At 38.7% G+C, this 15,252-nt stretch overlaps 1 protein-coding gene across 2 annotated transcripts in view; it reads right to left on the bottom strand.

Moving 5' to 3' along the window:
• Positions 1-15,252, bottom strand: part of PLEKHA8 (pleckstrin homology domain containing A8) — a gene marked incomplete at both ends in the record, with an annotated part of 62,004 nt that overhangs the window by 14,557 nt on the left and 32,195 nt on the right. For both annotated transcript variants that reach the window (XM_084229867.1, XM_084229868.1), the window contains 6 exons: positions 4,253-4,323; positions 4,962-5,092; positions 5,451-5,509; positions 11,261-11,346; positions 11,747-11,906; positions 13,762-13,919. In XM_084229867.1, the coding sequence (XP_084085993.1) occupies positions 4,253-4,323; positions 4,962-5,092; positions 5,451-5,509; positions 11,261-11,346; positions 11,747-11,906; positions 13,762-13,919 (665 nt within the window). The remainder of the gene's footprint in view (positions 1-4,252; positions 4,324-4,961; positions 5,093-5,450; positions 5,510-11,260; positions 11,347-11,746; positions 11,907-13,761; positions 13,920-15,252) is intronic.

Raw genomic sequence — 15,252 nt, 5'->3', positions numbered from 1 at the left:
ACTCATGTTGCAGTGGCTGTGATAGTGCTGTGTCTTTAACCCTTATATCACCAGGGAGGCCCCCTGAATTGGTAGATTTTAGGTGGGGTTTGGTAGTTTGCATAGGTGATAAAAATGCTGCTTAAGACTAAAGACATTCAGAAAGTTCTCCCAGGATGCTCAAATAGGCCTCTCCAGGGCATCCAGAACAGATCTTCCAAGATGTGCCACTTTGGCTTGTAGTTTATTTTGAGCTAAGGTGAATGAAGGCCCTATGGACTCACAAGAAGCTTCTACCATTACCTTAACCACATAGAGGAGTGAAGATTGGGGGCATTATCCAGATTTAGGTTTATCTTCAGAAAAATACTTTTTATTGGCATAAACTAACTATATACAGGGCAATTATCTAGTTATAGTGCATCTGGATTTTGTCATGAGTCCGCCTCCTCTCTACTTGAAGCCTTAGGCCTCTATCCCATTCCTTAACTCAGGACAAAAACCCTTGGCTTGTTCTATTTACTCTAGAATTTAGAGGTATGTAGATTCGCCATACTTAGGTAATTAAATTTGTTCTCTTTCTCCTACTAACCTATCTGATGTTAATTTGATTGCTCAACCAACCTAAGAACCTATGTGGGGTGAAAGTTTCTCTCTGCCACTGTATTGCTGTCCTTGTACTGTAACAGGGTGGTCCCCAGGAAAGGGGGAGGTTCCAGGTTCCCTGCCCCACCCAAGGAAGGGTGGAGCTGAGCAGGAAGAGGAGAAGCTGCAGAGGAGACTGAGGAAGGAAGCTAAATGGAGCCAGAAGGAGACCTGGAGGAGGCGCGTGGAGCCTAGAGACACGTGAAAAAACTGAGCTTGTCTTTTGGTCGTGGACTAGGTGACACAGATGTGGGTGAGAGCCGTGGGGAGGTGACAATGGCAGCTTTTATCTTAATGTTGATTTTGCTCTTTTCCTTCCGGGCTTGTCCGGTTGTTTGTGACCCTTTTCTGTGGGTCCCCACTGGAAGATGCTTTAGACTCATGGCAGGCTTTGGGGCCTTGTTCTGGGCCAATCCCATTTGGATGGACTTTTACCCACGAGGGGACGGGTAACTCTGGATGCTTCATTTAGAAACTAGACTCTTTGCCTTACCTGTATTGTTTCCTAATTAAAGTTCCTTCCCATTAAAGTCTCATATGTTTTGTGTTGATGCGGCGGATGGCAGAACCCATTTAGAATAGGCAGGTTTGCGGGGTTTGGGCTGCCCCTCTCCCTGTCCTATAACAGTACCATTATGAGGACCACTGATAATAGACTGGAGACCCTAGAGAGGCCGGGGCAAGTGGATAGCTTCTAGAAGCAGAATAGATTAGGAAAAGCCTCAGAGGAATAACGAAGGCTCCAGAGATATGGCAACAAATTCCAAAAGGGACTAATCAAACTCACTACCCCACCCCAACTAGGGGCAGAAGGACATTCCTTGACAAGGACTATATAGAAAAAGGACTCTCAGATAAGGACTGAGATGCAAGACGTAATTCTGGGCACAGAGACATTATGGCAGAGTGAGTGAGACCACAGAGAACTAACCAATCACAGAGACTGACAGGGCTTTAGAATAATTAAGGAAAGAAGGTGTATATTTATATTTCCTGAGGCACGACCCCACTTCAGCTTCCTTGCCTCTCCCTGGCCTGGTTCCACCAGCCAGGGAGTCCCACTTTATTTCTGTTCCTTTTGTCCCTAATAAACTTTTCCTTTTATCTATTTTTCTAAATGAAATTTGCCTCTTTTTGCTTGCTTGCCTGAGCATCAGCAAAGTTTCTGCTGTGGTTTTATGAGACACCAAGCCGTAGTGGTCTAGTGGCTGAGACTCAGCACAGCTGTTGCAGCCTGGGATCAATTCCTGGTTAGGAGACAGACTTAAAAACCTCAAGATAGTATTACTAGGGAAGGTATAACAGGGTAGTCCCCAAGAAAAGGAGAAGTTCCAGGTTCCCTGCCCCACCCAAAGCTGAGCAGGGAGAATAAGAAGCTGCAGGGGAGACTGAGAAGGAAGGAAGCAGGATAGAGAGCCAGAAGGAGACCTGGAGGAGGCACATGGAGCAGAGAGACACGTGAAGAAACTGCGCTTGCCTTTTGGTCGTGGACTGGGTGACAAAGATGTGGGTGAGAGACCCGTAGGGAGGTGACAATGGCAGCTTTCATCTTGATTTTGATTTTGCTCTTTTCCTTCCTCGTTGTTTCTGATCCTTTTCTGTGGGTCCCCACTGAAAGGTGCTTTAGACCTGTGGCAGGCTTTGGGGCCTTGCTCTGGGCCAATCCTGTTTGGGTGGACTTTTACCCACAAAGGGATGGGCAACTTTGGGTGCTTGATTTAGAAATTATATTCTTTGTCTTTTCTGTGTTGTTGACTAATTGTATTAAAGTTCCTTTCCATTAAAGTCTTATATGTTTTGTGTTGATGCAGCGGATGGCAGAACCTATTTAGAGCGGGCAGGTTTGGCGGTCGTAACGTACCCCTTTCCCTGCCCTGCAACATAGGTACTTAGTTTCTTTAAACCTCTGAAATGGGGGCTGTGTCTAGGGGGAGACTCTACAACACCTCAGTTTGATATAAAAGGGGAGCACAGGGAAAATTAAATGAAGTGTTGCCTGAGAACCTAGTGTGTTATCTATACATGGTGCTGTAAATAAATGGTAGTTGTTATCACAATAACTCAAATTCAGTTTTAAAATTTAAAGCATGCAAGTTAATTTGCCTATATATGGCATATAAATTGTACAGGCATTTTCTTTTACATTACATACCCAAATTCCCTCATTTCAGGCAAGATATCAGTTCCACTTATAATGGCTGTAGTTTCAAATGAGAGAAGCCATTAATCCAGAAAAAACATGCATCAAAGAGCCAATGGTTCTGAATAGTTAATATGTAAGTATTTTTCATTGTATGTCTGCACAGAGCTTTTTGTGTTTGTATGGCGGAGAGGGGAATGCGTTGGTCTGGGGGAACTTTATCTCTACACATTTAACAGCAGCAGAAAACTAAGGATCTCTCCAAGCAAAGATTGATTTAAAATCATAAAAACTTTTAAAAACTAATCCTGAATATCAGGATGAAAACCTCAAATTTACAGCCCAATTTTCCTTTCTATCAAACAGTGCTTGAGGAAAAAGGGCAGGAAAAGCTGAGATTTGCTGTGTTTATTTTAGTTTTGAAGCAGCATTTGCACTTCATGTTTCTTCTCTCTTCACAAAGTTAAGGACTCTGAGTACAGTCTCTGAAAAGTACCAAGCAGGGGAGGGTCAGTGGCAGAATTTGGGTGGGGGCAAGATAGCAAGGGTATGTCTTTAACTTCCTCTTACCTCCAGGGGTCAAAGCTTTTCTTTTCACTTGCTAGTGTCCTGTAAACAGTTGGGTTCCATTCATTCCCACTTCAGCAGAGTGGTAATGAGATTAGCTTCTTTTCCCCCAGTCACACAGACAGCCTTAACAAAGCAACAGCACCCAGTGCCATGTGGAATCTTTCAGGCACAGCTCCGTATCCCCCATCTTCTACTTTCCTTAATGCAGATGAGTCTTCCTCTCAGTGTGAAATTTCCACACTAAGAAGTTAGTCTGGAGAGAAATTTCTGGCTTGGCACCTGAGTTTTGGAAATTTTCCATTTTCATTTCTGATTTGGCACAAATAAGTCCCATTTTCTTGCAGGTTACAACTTCATAATATGATGATAAAAATATAAACAACTTGTATTGAGTGCTTATTAGGTGCCAAATATTTTTCTAACCTTTTTATTTCTAACATGCAATAATCTATTTAATATTTACAACAACTTTAAAAGGGACATTGTACCATTGTCCCCACTTTAAAGAAATTGAGTCACAAGAAAATTAATTGCCTAAGGGCACAGCGCTCTGAGATGGTAAAATCCAGATTCCTGATCCTAATCATTACACAAGTCATATAGTATGATAGACTTTGGTTGGGGGTATGAATCATTATGGTGAATATACTTTTGCTACTTGAAATTGATGTCGTTTTTGGAGTTGATGGTTTTGGAGAACAGGGTTCTCCTTTAAGTTTTCTATTCTTTTCCTCCATCAAAATTAGGACACATGGGAAGAACATGATTGAGTCTGTCCTGGAAGCTCAGGGATATATGAGAAATCCAAACATGCAGGAGTCCAGAGGTGGTGGAAAAGACCTTTTGTGAGAGAAATGAGGACTCGAGGCAGGGGCCCCAAAGTCAGCCTGCCGCAAACCCTTTGTAAATAACACTTACTCAGGGCTGTCTGGATATCCTTTTCTCCATTTTTCACTTCTGTCAAAAATCCCTTCAAAAACTTGAGCCCTCTGAAACAAAAAGGGGGAGAAATGTTATTTTCAAAGTTCACTATGTTAAATGGGTATAAAGAAATGACAAGCACCAGCTTCTTTTTCAGTATCTGGGCATAGCAGTAAACAGGCAAATCCTTCAGCAGCGCCTTCTATCTCTCTTCTGTCATTTCCCTTTAGCTTGCCCTGGACCCTTCTCATCTAATATACCTCAGCAGTTGTTTTCAAATATGGTTCCAGCATCACCTGGGAACTTGGGAGAAATGCACATTCTGGGTCCCACTCCAGACTTACTGAATTAGAAACTCTGGGTATATGGTAATCTGTGTTTTTAACAACTCCTCCAGGTGATAATGATGTCATTAAAGTTTAAGATCCACCGACTTAAACAGAAACCAATTCAACTTCATCGTCCTTTAAGCTTCCTATATGACACATACTACTACTGATATTTGGCACACTACTGATACATGGCAGTATTTATCATCAAGAGGGTGGCAAAAAAGAAAAGTTTTTCTATTCATCAGCTCTTCTAGAAAAGGTTATGTGATTAGGTTAGATCTTTCACTCAGAAGTAGTCCTTGTATAAATTTTGCTTTTCTGGTAACATTTAAACTGAGCTAAATTTTAACTGCCACCCATCCAAGCTGCCTTACCTCTTCAGCCACAAGAGGGCTTCGGTGGCTGAGTTCCTAACCTGGGCCACATCAGCCTCCACTTCATGCAGCACTATCTTCTGTAGGGTGGTGAACTCTTCCTTATTGGTTATATACTTCTGATTTACCTTCTATAGGAAAAGCAGAGAAATAATCTAAATTTAAAGTATTAAGGATATCAAGCAACTCATTATAATACTGAAATTTGTAAGTGTCAATAGACCTCTAAGAAATTAAAATGAATTGCATTTCTATTATATTTTCCTATATTTTTAAGGTATTGTGATTTTTTTGCTTGAGAATTCTATGATGCTTAAACTAAAATTAAACAGCTGCCTTGGGTTTTTAAAACATTTTTTCCCTACCTCAGAAGCTAGCTGTTACTTTTTATTCTGAGTATAAAACTCAAAATCATCTGTATCTGAATGAGATTTCATGCAACCATTTCCTCCAAATATAGTCACCATAGAGACAAGCCAGTGTATTCACCTTAATATTTCCAACAAGATCCATTTTAACAGGAGCAAACACTGTAGGGCCAAGTTTGTCTAGAAGAAAAGATTGAAAATGTCTGAAGAAACAATTTATACAAGTGGAAAATATTTTTATAATAATAAATTAAGCAGATCTTCCCCCAAACTTTATGTTTTGTTTTTAAATATAAGTTTTACCTATTTATATTATACTGCACATAGTTGAATAGATATAAAAAGGCCCTAAGTGACAGATTAGATGAGGACAATCTTTCAAGTTTAAAATGCATATTGTAGGGCCTCCCCGGTGGCGCAGCGTTTGAGCGCTGGGTTGCGAAGCTGCCCGTGGCCTCTGCAGCGCCAGTTCCATCCCCGGCTGCTCCCCGGCCACCAGAGGAGGGTCCCACATGGCACGCAGACCTCTCCTGCCGCCCGCTGCTCCCCTCAGCAGTGTACTTCGGTCCTTTTGCCTGCTCTGCTCCCTGCTCTGGCTCTGGTGAATTCTCTAACCCTCCCGCGCTTCTGACTGTACCCAGTGCATGTATAAACAAACAAGCAAACAAACAAACAAATAAATAAATAAAACATGCCTCTATAAAAAAAAAATCTTTAAAAAAAAATAAAATGCATATTGTAATCTTTAGGGGTGCATTGTCCAACATGGTAGCTATTAAGTATGTGGCTATTTAGCAATTGCAATGACACAATGATAAAAGACTCTTTTTCTGTCCCACCGGATAAGCATTCCTGTCACCTTTATTTATCTGGTTTCTTTTTTACATTCCCGGGGAAAAGAGCATCATTAGGAAGATAACATTCTCAATTGCTGAACACCAGGTGATGATGAAAAGCTAGCATCACCTGGTAGCAAGGATAAACATGATGGCCCTTGCCTGTTCCCCCTTCTACTCCCCTGTAACTGGGTAAATACCCCTGCCCTCTACCAAAGAGCAGGACAGTGGTCTTTCAGACAGGATTCTGCTGCCTTCCTCAGTTTGTCGACGAATTAAACTACTTTCCTTCTCAAACTGTTTCCTTTTATTGGCTGAGGGAAAGTGAGTGGTGATTGGTAACAGCAATGTAGCTATTCCAAACTCAAATATGCTATTAAAGTGTAAAATAGAGTACCAGAAACAGTATGCAAAATATCTCATCAGTGATTATTTTATATTGATTACATGTTGAAATGATATTTTGGATATATTGGTTAAATAAAGTCCATTGTTAAAATTAGTGTTTGTTTTGTCTTAATATTTTAATATGCTATTAGAAAATCTGAAAGTACGCAGTGGTTTAAATATTTGTTGGACAAGAGCATGGCTAAAAAAATTAAGCAAGGAATACTGCTAAACAGTCAAAAGAGAAAATATGTTTGAATACTAAAAAATACTTGATTGATCCAAAAGAAAAGCAGGAATAAAGATAGCTAGAAAGCCAAAAGAAGAGGGCCTCACTGGTGGCACAAGGGGTTAAGACAACAACCTATGAAGCTGTCTGCAGCCACTGTAGCATGAGTTTGTTCCCAAGCCAGGGAGCTACCCTTGTGGCGCCGCAGACCTATACTGACTTGCCCGCTGCTCCCCTCACCAGTGTATTTCAGTCAATCCTCCTATTCTGTTCCCCACTCTGTCTCTGGTGAATCCTCTCACCTCCCACACCTCTGGCCTGTACCCCAGTTCTTGTATGCATAAATAAATAAATATTTTTAAAAAAGCCAAAAGAAGAAATAAAACAGAATACTAAAAAAAATCAATTAATTGGCTAGAAGTCATGAATAGAGTAAAAAAGGAACAAAGAATAAGTAGGCTAAATTGAAAATAGCAAGACGGTAGATACAAATAGCAACATATTTGTTCACCCAAATATATTCACGACATAACAGAGTACAGGAAAAAGCCAATTTCAATAAACATAGAAGATGCACTTTATGAAATTAGTTCATTTATGAATATTAATAAAACCGACTCAACATACAAAAGTGAATTGTATCTATATGATGTCCATGAATAATCAGAAAATGAAATATTTCAAATAATTCTAAAATTTATTCCTGGCAAATGATGTGTAAGACCACCACACTAAAAACTATATAAAGCACTTTTGAGAAAATATTTACTTGAGTAAATGGGCAAAAATAGCAGGCTCACCAATTAGGAGACTCAATATTATTTAAGAAGTTAATTTCCTACTAAATTGGTTTACAAATTCAACGTAATCTTAATCAAAGCCCCAACAGACTTTTTAATAGAAATTTAAAAGTCAAAATTTAAACATGCAAAGGACCTATAATTGCCAAAATCATCTTGGAAAAAAAAATGGAAGACTTATATTGTCTGAGTTCAAGTCTTAATATAAAAATACATTAACTGGGCCCTCCCTGGTGGCGCAAGGGGTTAAGTCTCAGCACTATGAAGCTATCAGCAACCACTGCTGCAAGAGTTGGCATAAGTTTGATCTTCCAGCCAGGGAGTTAACCCACATGGTGCAGCAGACCTCTCCTGTCTCACCTGCTGCTCCCCTCAGCAGTATATTTCAGTAGATCTACCTGTTCTGATCCCCAATCTGTCTCTGGTGAATCCTCTCAAACCCCAGCACCTCTGGCCTACACCCCACACCACACCCTTACCTCACATCACATATAAAAACTAATTCCAAAATGTATTATAAATGGAAACATAAATCAAACTCAAGAATATAGAGGACAACACAGAAGATAATCTTCATGATGTTGGGGGTAGGCAAAGGGTGCTAAGGGCACAAAAAGCACTAACTATAAAAGAGAGAAGATAAATTGGACTTCATGAAAATAAAAAACTTCTGATCTTCATAAAATATCAGTAAGGAAAGAAATGGGCAAGCCATAGCCTGAATGAAAATATTCACAATGCATATGTTTACAATGAAATGTTATTCCAAACATATAGGGAATACTTAAGTCAATAATTAAAAAGGAAATTAACAAATTAAAAAAAAGGATTTAGGGCCTCCCTGGTGGCTCAAGGGGTTAAGACGCAACCTATGGATTTGTCTGCAGCCACTGCAGCACGAGTTTGATCCCCAGGCAGGGAGGCACCCCACATGATGCAGCAGACTTCTCCTGTCTTGCCCGCTGCTCCCCTCAACAGTGTTTTTCACTTAGTCTGCCTGTTCTGTTCTCCACTCTGTCTCTGTTGAATCCTCTCATCCCCCATACCTCTGGCCTGTACCCCAGTTCTTTTATGAATATATAAATCTTTAAAAAATGGATTTAATATTTGAACAGATTTCATAATTGAAGAGGTAGCAATGGTTAGTAACTATAGGAGAAAGTGTACATCATCACTAGAAATAAGGAAAATACAAAATAAAGTCACAATGAGATATGTCTAAACACTCATAAGAGTCTCTCACTGTGGCTTTATTTTTGTCACAACCAAAAGTACTGACACAGTGCTAGTAAAGAATGTGAAACAAACAATACTCAATCACTACTGCTGGAAGTGTAATCATTCTTTATAAAGTTAAACATATGAACCCTATGAATCAACAATTCCACTCCCAGGTATTTACACAAAAGAAATAAAAACATCTCGAGACAGGGAGGGTCCCATCCCGACCTCACCAAAACTGTGTAGAACTGAGAAAGGGCTGTCTACACAGCTAGAGGTGAGCTGAAACCCTGCAAGGAGCCTAGAGAGGGATCCAGCCACCGCCGGGGCAGACTGCACGCGCAGGGGAGCATCCCCCAGACGTGCCATCTTTAAGACAATACTAATGATAAAGGACTGATCACAAAAATTTACGAAGAGCTGACGAGACTCAACAAAAACAAAGTAAACAACCCAGTCAAAAAATGGGCAGAAGAGCTAAAAAGAAACATCTCCAAAGAGGAAATGCAAATGGCCAATAGGCATATGAAAAAATGTTCAACATCACTTGTAATCATGGAAATGCAAATCAAAACTACAATACCATCTTATACCAGTGAGAATGGCACATATTAAAAAAACTAGCAATAACAAATGATGGCGAGGATATGGAGAAAAAGGAACTCTCCTTCATTGCTGGTGGGAGTGCAAACTGGTCCAACCACTATGGAGAGCTGTAAGGAGATTCCTCAATCTGCTAAAGATGGAGCTTCCATATGATCCAGCAATTCCACTCCTAGTTATTTACCCAAAGGACACAGAAACATTAATTCAAAAGGGCACCTGCACCCCTATGTTTATAGCAGCACTATTTACAATAGCTAAGCTATGGAAACAACCCAATTGCCCTCAATTAGATGACTGGATCAAGAAGATGTGGTACATATACACAGAGGAATATTACTCAGCTATCAAAAAAGATAAACTCATGCAATTTGCGGCAACATGGATGGAGTTGGAAGGGATCAAGCTCAACGAAATAAGCCAGAAAGATAAAGAAAAATACCAGATGGTCTCACTCATAGCAGGAATTTAGAAAACCTAAATAAGGAACCAGAAAAAATACTGATTATAATAAAGTAAAAATCAAAATCAACAAGCAACTATAAACCAGAGACACACTACAGGGTGGGGAGAAGGGAGTAGGATCAAAACAAGGGGGGTGGGAATTGTATGGGGACTATAACCAAGATGAAAATGCAGACATTGTGCAAAAATGAAAAATGATGTAAAAAAATATATAAAATTAAATTAAAAAAAGGAAATAAAAACATATGCGCTTAGATACAAAAGTGTTCAGAGCAATTTCATTTATTCCAGCCCAAATCAGAAATGACCCAAATGACCATCAATGGGAGAACGAATAAAAAATTGTGATAAGGCCTCCCTGGTGGTGCAGGGGTTAAAGTCTTAGCGCTATCAAGCTATAGCCAGCCACTGGGGCATAAGATGGATCCCCAGCCAGGTCGCTAACCCATGTGGCGCAGCAGACCTCTCCTATTTCGCCCTCTCCTCCCCTCAGCAGTGTATCTCAGTAGATTTTCCTGTTCTGCTCCCCACTCTGACTCTGGTGAATCCTCTTACCCCCTTACCACCCATACACTCCTCTGGCCTACACCCCAGCTCTTGTATGCATAAATAAAATAAATTTTTAAAAAAAGATTCACACAATGGAACACTAAGCAGCAATTAAAAGGTATGAACTACTGATTCATGTTATAAGGATGAAAACATCCTACCAAGAGAAAAATTCAGATGCAAAAGAATACATAACATGATTCTATTTATATGAGATTTTAGAATGAATGAATGTATGGTGACAGAAATTGACAAAATGGTTGCCTCAGGTTAGATGATAGGTAGTCAAATTCTATCATCTGATTCCATTGTTATATGGAATGTTCTGGGGTGATAAAAACATTCTATGTCTTGACAGGGATATAGATTACATAGGTAGGTACATTTATTAAAAACTCACTGAATCAAGACACTTACGGTTATAAAGCAAATTTTAACAAATTAGCAATCTCAGGTACCACTGAGTCTGAAAAGTAATTGTAATTGACACTGAAATAAATTTCTACACATAATCTTTGAAAAAAGTTTTAGCTGGTACAATTTATTTTTCATAGTACCAAATGATTTGAAAGTCTATTTCCCAGCTACTTTATCACTTTTGCTTTACATGTATGATTTTTAAAAAGCAGAAATCCCTTTTTCATTATACTATCCCGAGGTCAATATTTTATTAAATGGAAATATGCATTAATGCTGAAGATCGTACAGATTTAGCTGTGTCTGCTGATACGAAGTAGATAAGAAGGGTTATCACATACTCACAATTGAGGATATTTCTCTTGCAAAATAACTAGAGACAGATTCTAGAGATTAATGAATTTAGGGGAATTAGCAATCTTACCTAATACTGGAACTACAGCATAACATGATGCCAAGAATGCTTCTGTGGGTATGCCACTGTCTTCCAGAAGCTCAATGTCACTAAAGCTTATATTTAGTGATTAAAAGGAGGAAAGATTGAAAATACAACATTAACACTCTTTGCAGTTTCGAGGTAGTCACGAAAATACCTGCCTCTCTATAGGGCAATTCATTTGGTGTGATTTCACAGATATGCCCCAGTGATTATATTTCTATTATAATATGGTTCAATAAAATCATTTTCCAAAGATAATCCACCAAAACAAGGTAAATTTGTTCACAGAATATACACTCACAATCCAATTCCTTCTCATTAATTCAGACAAGTAAAGAGTAAGCAGATAATTGGTGTAACATATCCTCTATTCTATTAGAATAAGCCATCACCTGAAAGAAACATCAGGATTGAGTTTCCAGAAGGGAAGCTGATATACAACTGTCAGTGCTATTATAGAGTATAGGTTACCTGGTATTCATGGTGCTAAAGAAAGTTGGGATAGCTTCTTGGCCTTCTTCCCAGTGAGATTCTGGAGAACAACTTGAGGAGTCTGATCCAGGCTGTGCCAATTTGTTGTCATGATTTCCCAGGTTTTCCTTTCCATCATCCTTTATTATTTTACCTTGGGCTATAAAGTATAAGATGCTTATTACTAATCTTACCTTTTATTATAAAATTATTATATATTCATTGTTGAACATTTTTAAAACACAGAAAAGTATACAGAATAAAATAAGTAAAATACTATGCAATTACAATATATATCACACACAAAATTGGCTTTAGATGTAAATTGATTTGTAGCCCACTTGTTTTCAGTGTATCATGAATTGTCATTAGCATTCAATATTCTTCAACATGTAATTTTAATAACTGTAATAATCTATCACGCTAATGTGGAAGGTATTTAGAAGGTTTCTAAAATGTTAGTATTATAAATACAATTGATTCTCTTAACTGTATTCCGTATTTGTGAATTTGCCTACTTGCTAACATTTACTTATTTTAAAAATCAATGCTTGTGAAGTCTGCAGTCATCTGTGGATACATACAGAGTGGTGAAAATCTGAGTAGCCGGACATACTCTATACTCTTAGCTGAGATTACACAGGTGATACTGCCTTCTGGATTCAGCTCTCATACCATAGACAAGTATCTTTATTTAGTCCCACATTTTGGGCACTTTTGTTGTTGATTTTGCTGTTTAAAAGGGTGCCACAAATATAGTACTATCCAGTATTCCTATGTGCAAGAAGGCCGTGATGTGTCTTACAGAGAAAGTACTTATGTAGATGAGCTTTATTCAGGCATGAGGTATGGTAATACTGGTTGTGAATTCAATGTCAATGAATCAACAAGAGATATTAAAGGTTTCCTTAAGTAGAAACACATAAAGCAAGGCAATATACTTACCAATTGACAAAAATGTCATGACCAGAGGCTTATAGGTACCTATCCCTACATTTCCCATAGGAGCAGTGATCATATTTGCTAATTTAGCAGTGACTTCAAAAGTACACTTTATATATAGGTAGAACACAACTAACATGAAAAAATGAGAATTGACTATAATATCACAAAGAATATCCCCATTCATAGATATTTGTCCTTAAACATGACTATTCCCTGAGAACAAATTCTAAAAGTGAAATTATGGGGTTAAATTAATTACTGTTTCAATAGCATTTCTCTTGTTTTTACTATTTGCTCAAGAGATAAGACTTCAGTCATGAGTGAAATGCTCGCCTAAGATTAACAGCTAAGAAAATGTATCTTCTTTTCTCCCAACTCATGTGGAAAAACAAGGTCTCTTATTTCAGGGGAGATGAGAATTTTTTAAAATTTTATTTTCAAAACAATTTTATTATGTACTTCAAACAATTTAAAAGCTCTAATATGGTTATTGTGGGCTTGTCTGAAAAGGGTTTTAGAGGTTAGCACTGAATGAATTAGCAAATTCAAAGGGCAGCCTCTTCCAGTACAGGCTATTAAATGAAGTGTGGGACTTGAACGTGCTGAACACAGAGGATGCAGGTGAAACCCTGGAGGTGACTGCTGAGTTCTGACATCCTGATCTCATCAGCAAGCAGGAAGATGAAAAACTGAACGGCCGTAACTTTATGTCCTCTTAAGTCTGACATCACAGTCTAAGTTCAAAGGACTTTGGGACACAGAGTGGAAGACCAGTGCAATACTCTAAAAAGTCATCACAGACAGCGACTGCTCTTTGTAGTCCATGAACATCACAGCACAGGGAACAGCAACGTCTTCTGCCTTTTCGATACTGGATTAGAATGCAGTGGGGAGAAATATCGGGGTGAAGAAGGAATGACAATGTGTTACGGGGCCAACATCTCCTCATGAGATACTTGGCCGATGGTCTAGAAGTCCAACCCTATCAAGAAAATGATCAGATAATGAATCAAACTCCCAAGATTCTATATAGTTTACCAGTTTGCTTCAGACTTTACTTTTGTTTCTACCTGGTACATTATCATCTGCATTTTCTTCACTTGATATGCTGCAATCTGTCTCTGGAGGTTTCAAGTACAAGGAATTCTTGTTTTTCATCAGGATTTCTTCATCATCAGTTATTTCCATATTTAAAGATCCATTTTCACAATTGTTTAATTCCATTTGCCTGAAACATTTTTCAAAAGAAAACAGTAAAAAACTCCAATTATTTGGTCAGGTAAGATCTTATTCTGAGGGGTAGGGAAAGAGTTCACAAACACTAACTCCTTTTAAATCACTTAAAAAATAGAATTGTTAAATCAAGCCAGATCCCTCATCCTCTTGCCTCCAAGGCAGATACCTGCCTGTAACAGCAGTAGATTAATATCTGGCTGAAGTTCAGATGTTAAAGAGGCATTCATTGCCCTTCATGTAACCTTAGCTGACTCAGTCTTCCAGTTCCCTGCCAGTAACAGGAAATAGTTATTGACAACAATTTGGTTTTCAATCAGTTTTTTACCGGCACATTTAACACTTTTCTCACTTTCTCTAGCTTCTCCATAGAAGACACTTTCTCCTTAGCTACACATGCCAAGGTGACATGTATTGGAAACGCTTTTCTGAACATTTTTGGAGAGACCTATTTTTCTTTCTTTCCTTTTTTTTTTTTTAAAAGATTAATTATTTATTTATACAAGCACTGGGTATAGTCAGAAGCGTGGGAGGGTGAGAGAATTCACCAGAGCCAGAGCGGGGAACAGAACAGGCAGACTGACAAAATACACTGCTGAGGGGAGCAGCGGGCGGCAGGAGAGGTCTATGCGCCATGTGGGACCCTTGCCTGGTGGCTGGGGATCAAACTGGTGCTGCAGAAGCTGTGGGCAGCTTTGCAATCCAGCACTCAACTGCTGTGCCACTGGGGAGGCCCGAGACCTATTTTTCAACTTTATCCCTCAACTTTATCCCTTTTCAAAATCACTAGCTACTTCAATATATTTGTGTGGTAGTTCACTTGTCAAGAAACCTCATGCTGTGGTCAGGGGAAAATATTCCCTTCAAAGTATGTCTGACAGTAAAAATTTGGAAGGACTAGATACATCCTGAGTACCTGTTGCTCTTTAGGGTAACAGAAAAGGCTAATATGAAAGAGGGACAGTTGATTCAGTCAAAGGTAAAATTTATAACATCTTATTATAAGTGACTATACCCAGCCCAATGAGAAAAAATACATAATATAAATATAATAAATGAATATAAATAAAAGGAAAAAGTCTAGAAAAACATGCTGATTCTGAGAAAAGCACTTACTTTCTATAGAACTACCATACATATTTCAACATATCAAGTTTAACACAGAGTATACTGAGAAAACACCTTCATAAAACCTACAAAGATGTTCCAAGTAAAAATGCTTAGAACAATGTGTGAAGATATATATCATAACCACAAAGGAGAAGGATGAAGATATAAAAGTGGGTAGCCAGTCTTTGAAGCGCCACAGCACATTCTTTAGAAACACA

This window comes from Talpa europaea (assembly GCF_964194135.1).
Source record: "Talpa europaea genome assembly, chromosome: 3".
In the NCBI taxonomy this organism is placed as follows: Eukaryota; Metazoa; Chordata; class Mammalia; order Eulipotyphla; family Talpidae; genus Talpa; species Talpa europaea.
Note: the sequence above shows the minus strand (reverse complement) of the source record. Positions and strands in the feature narration are given on the sequence as shown.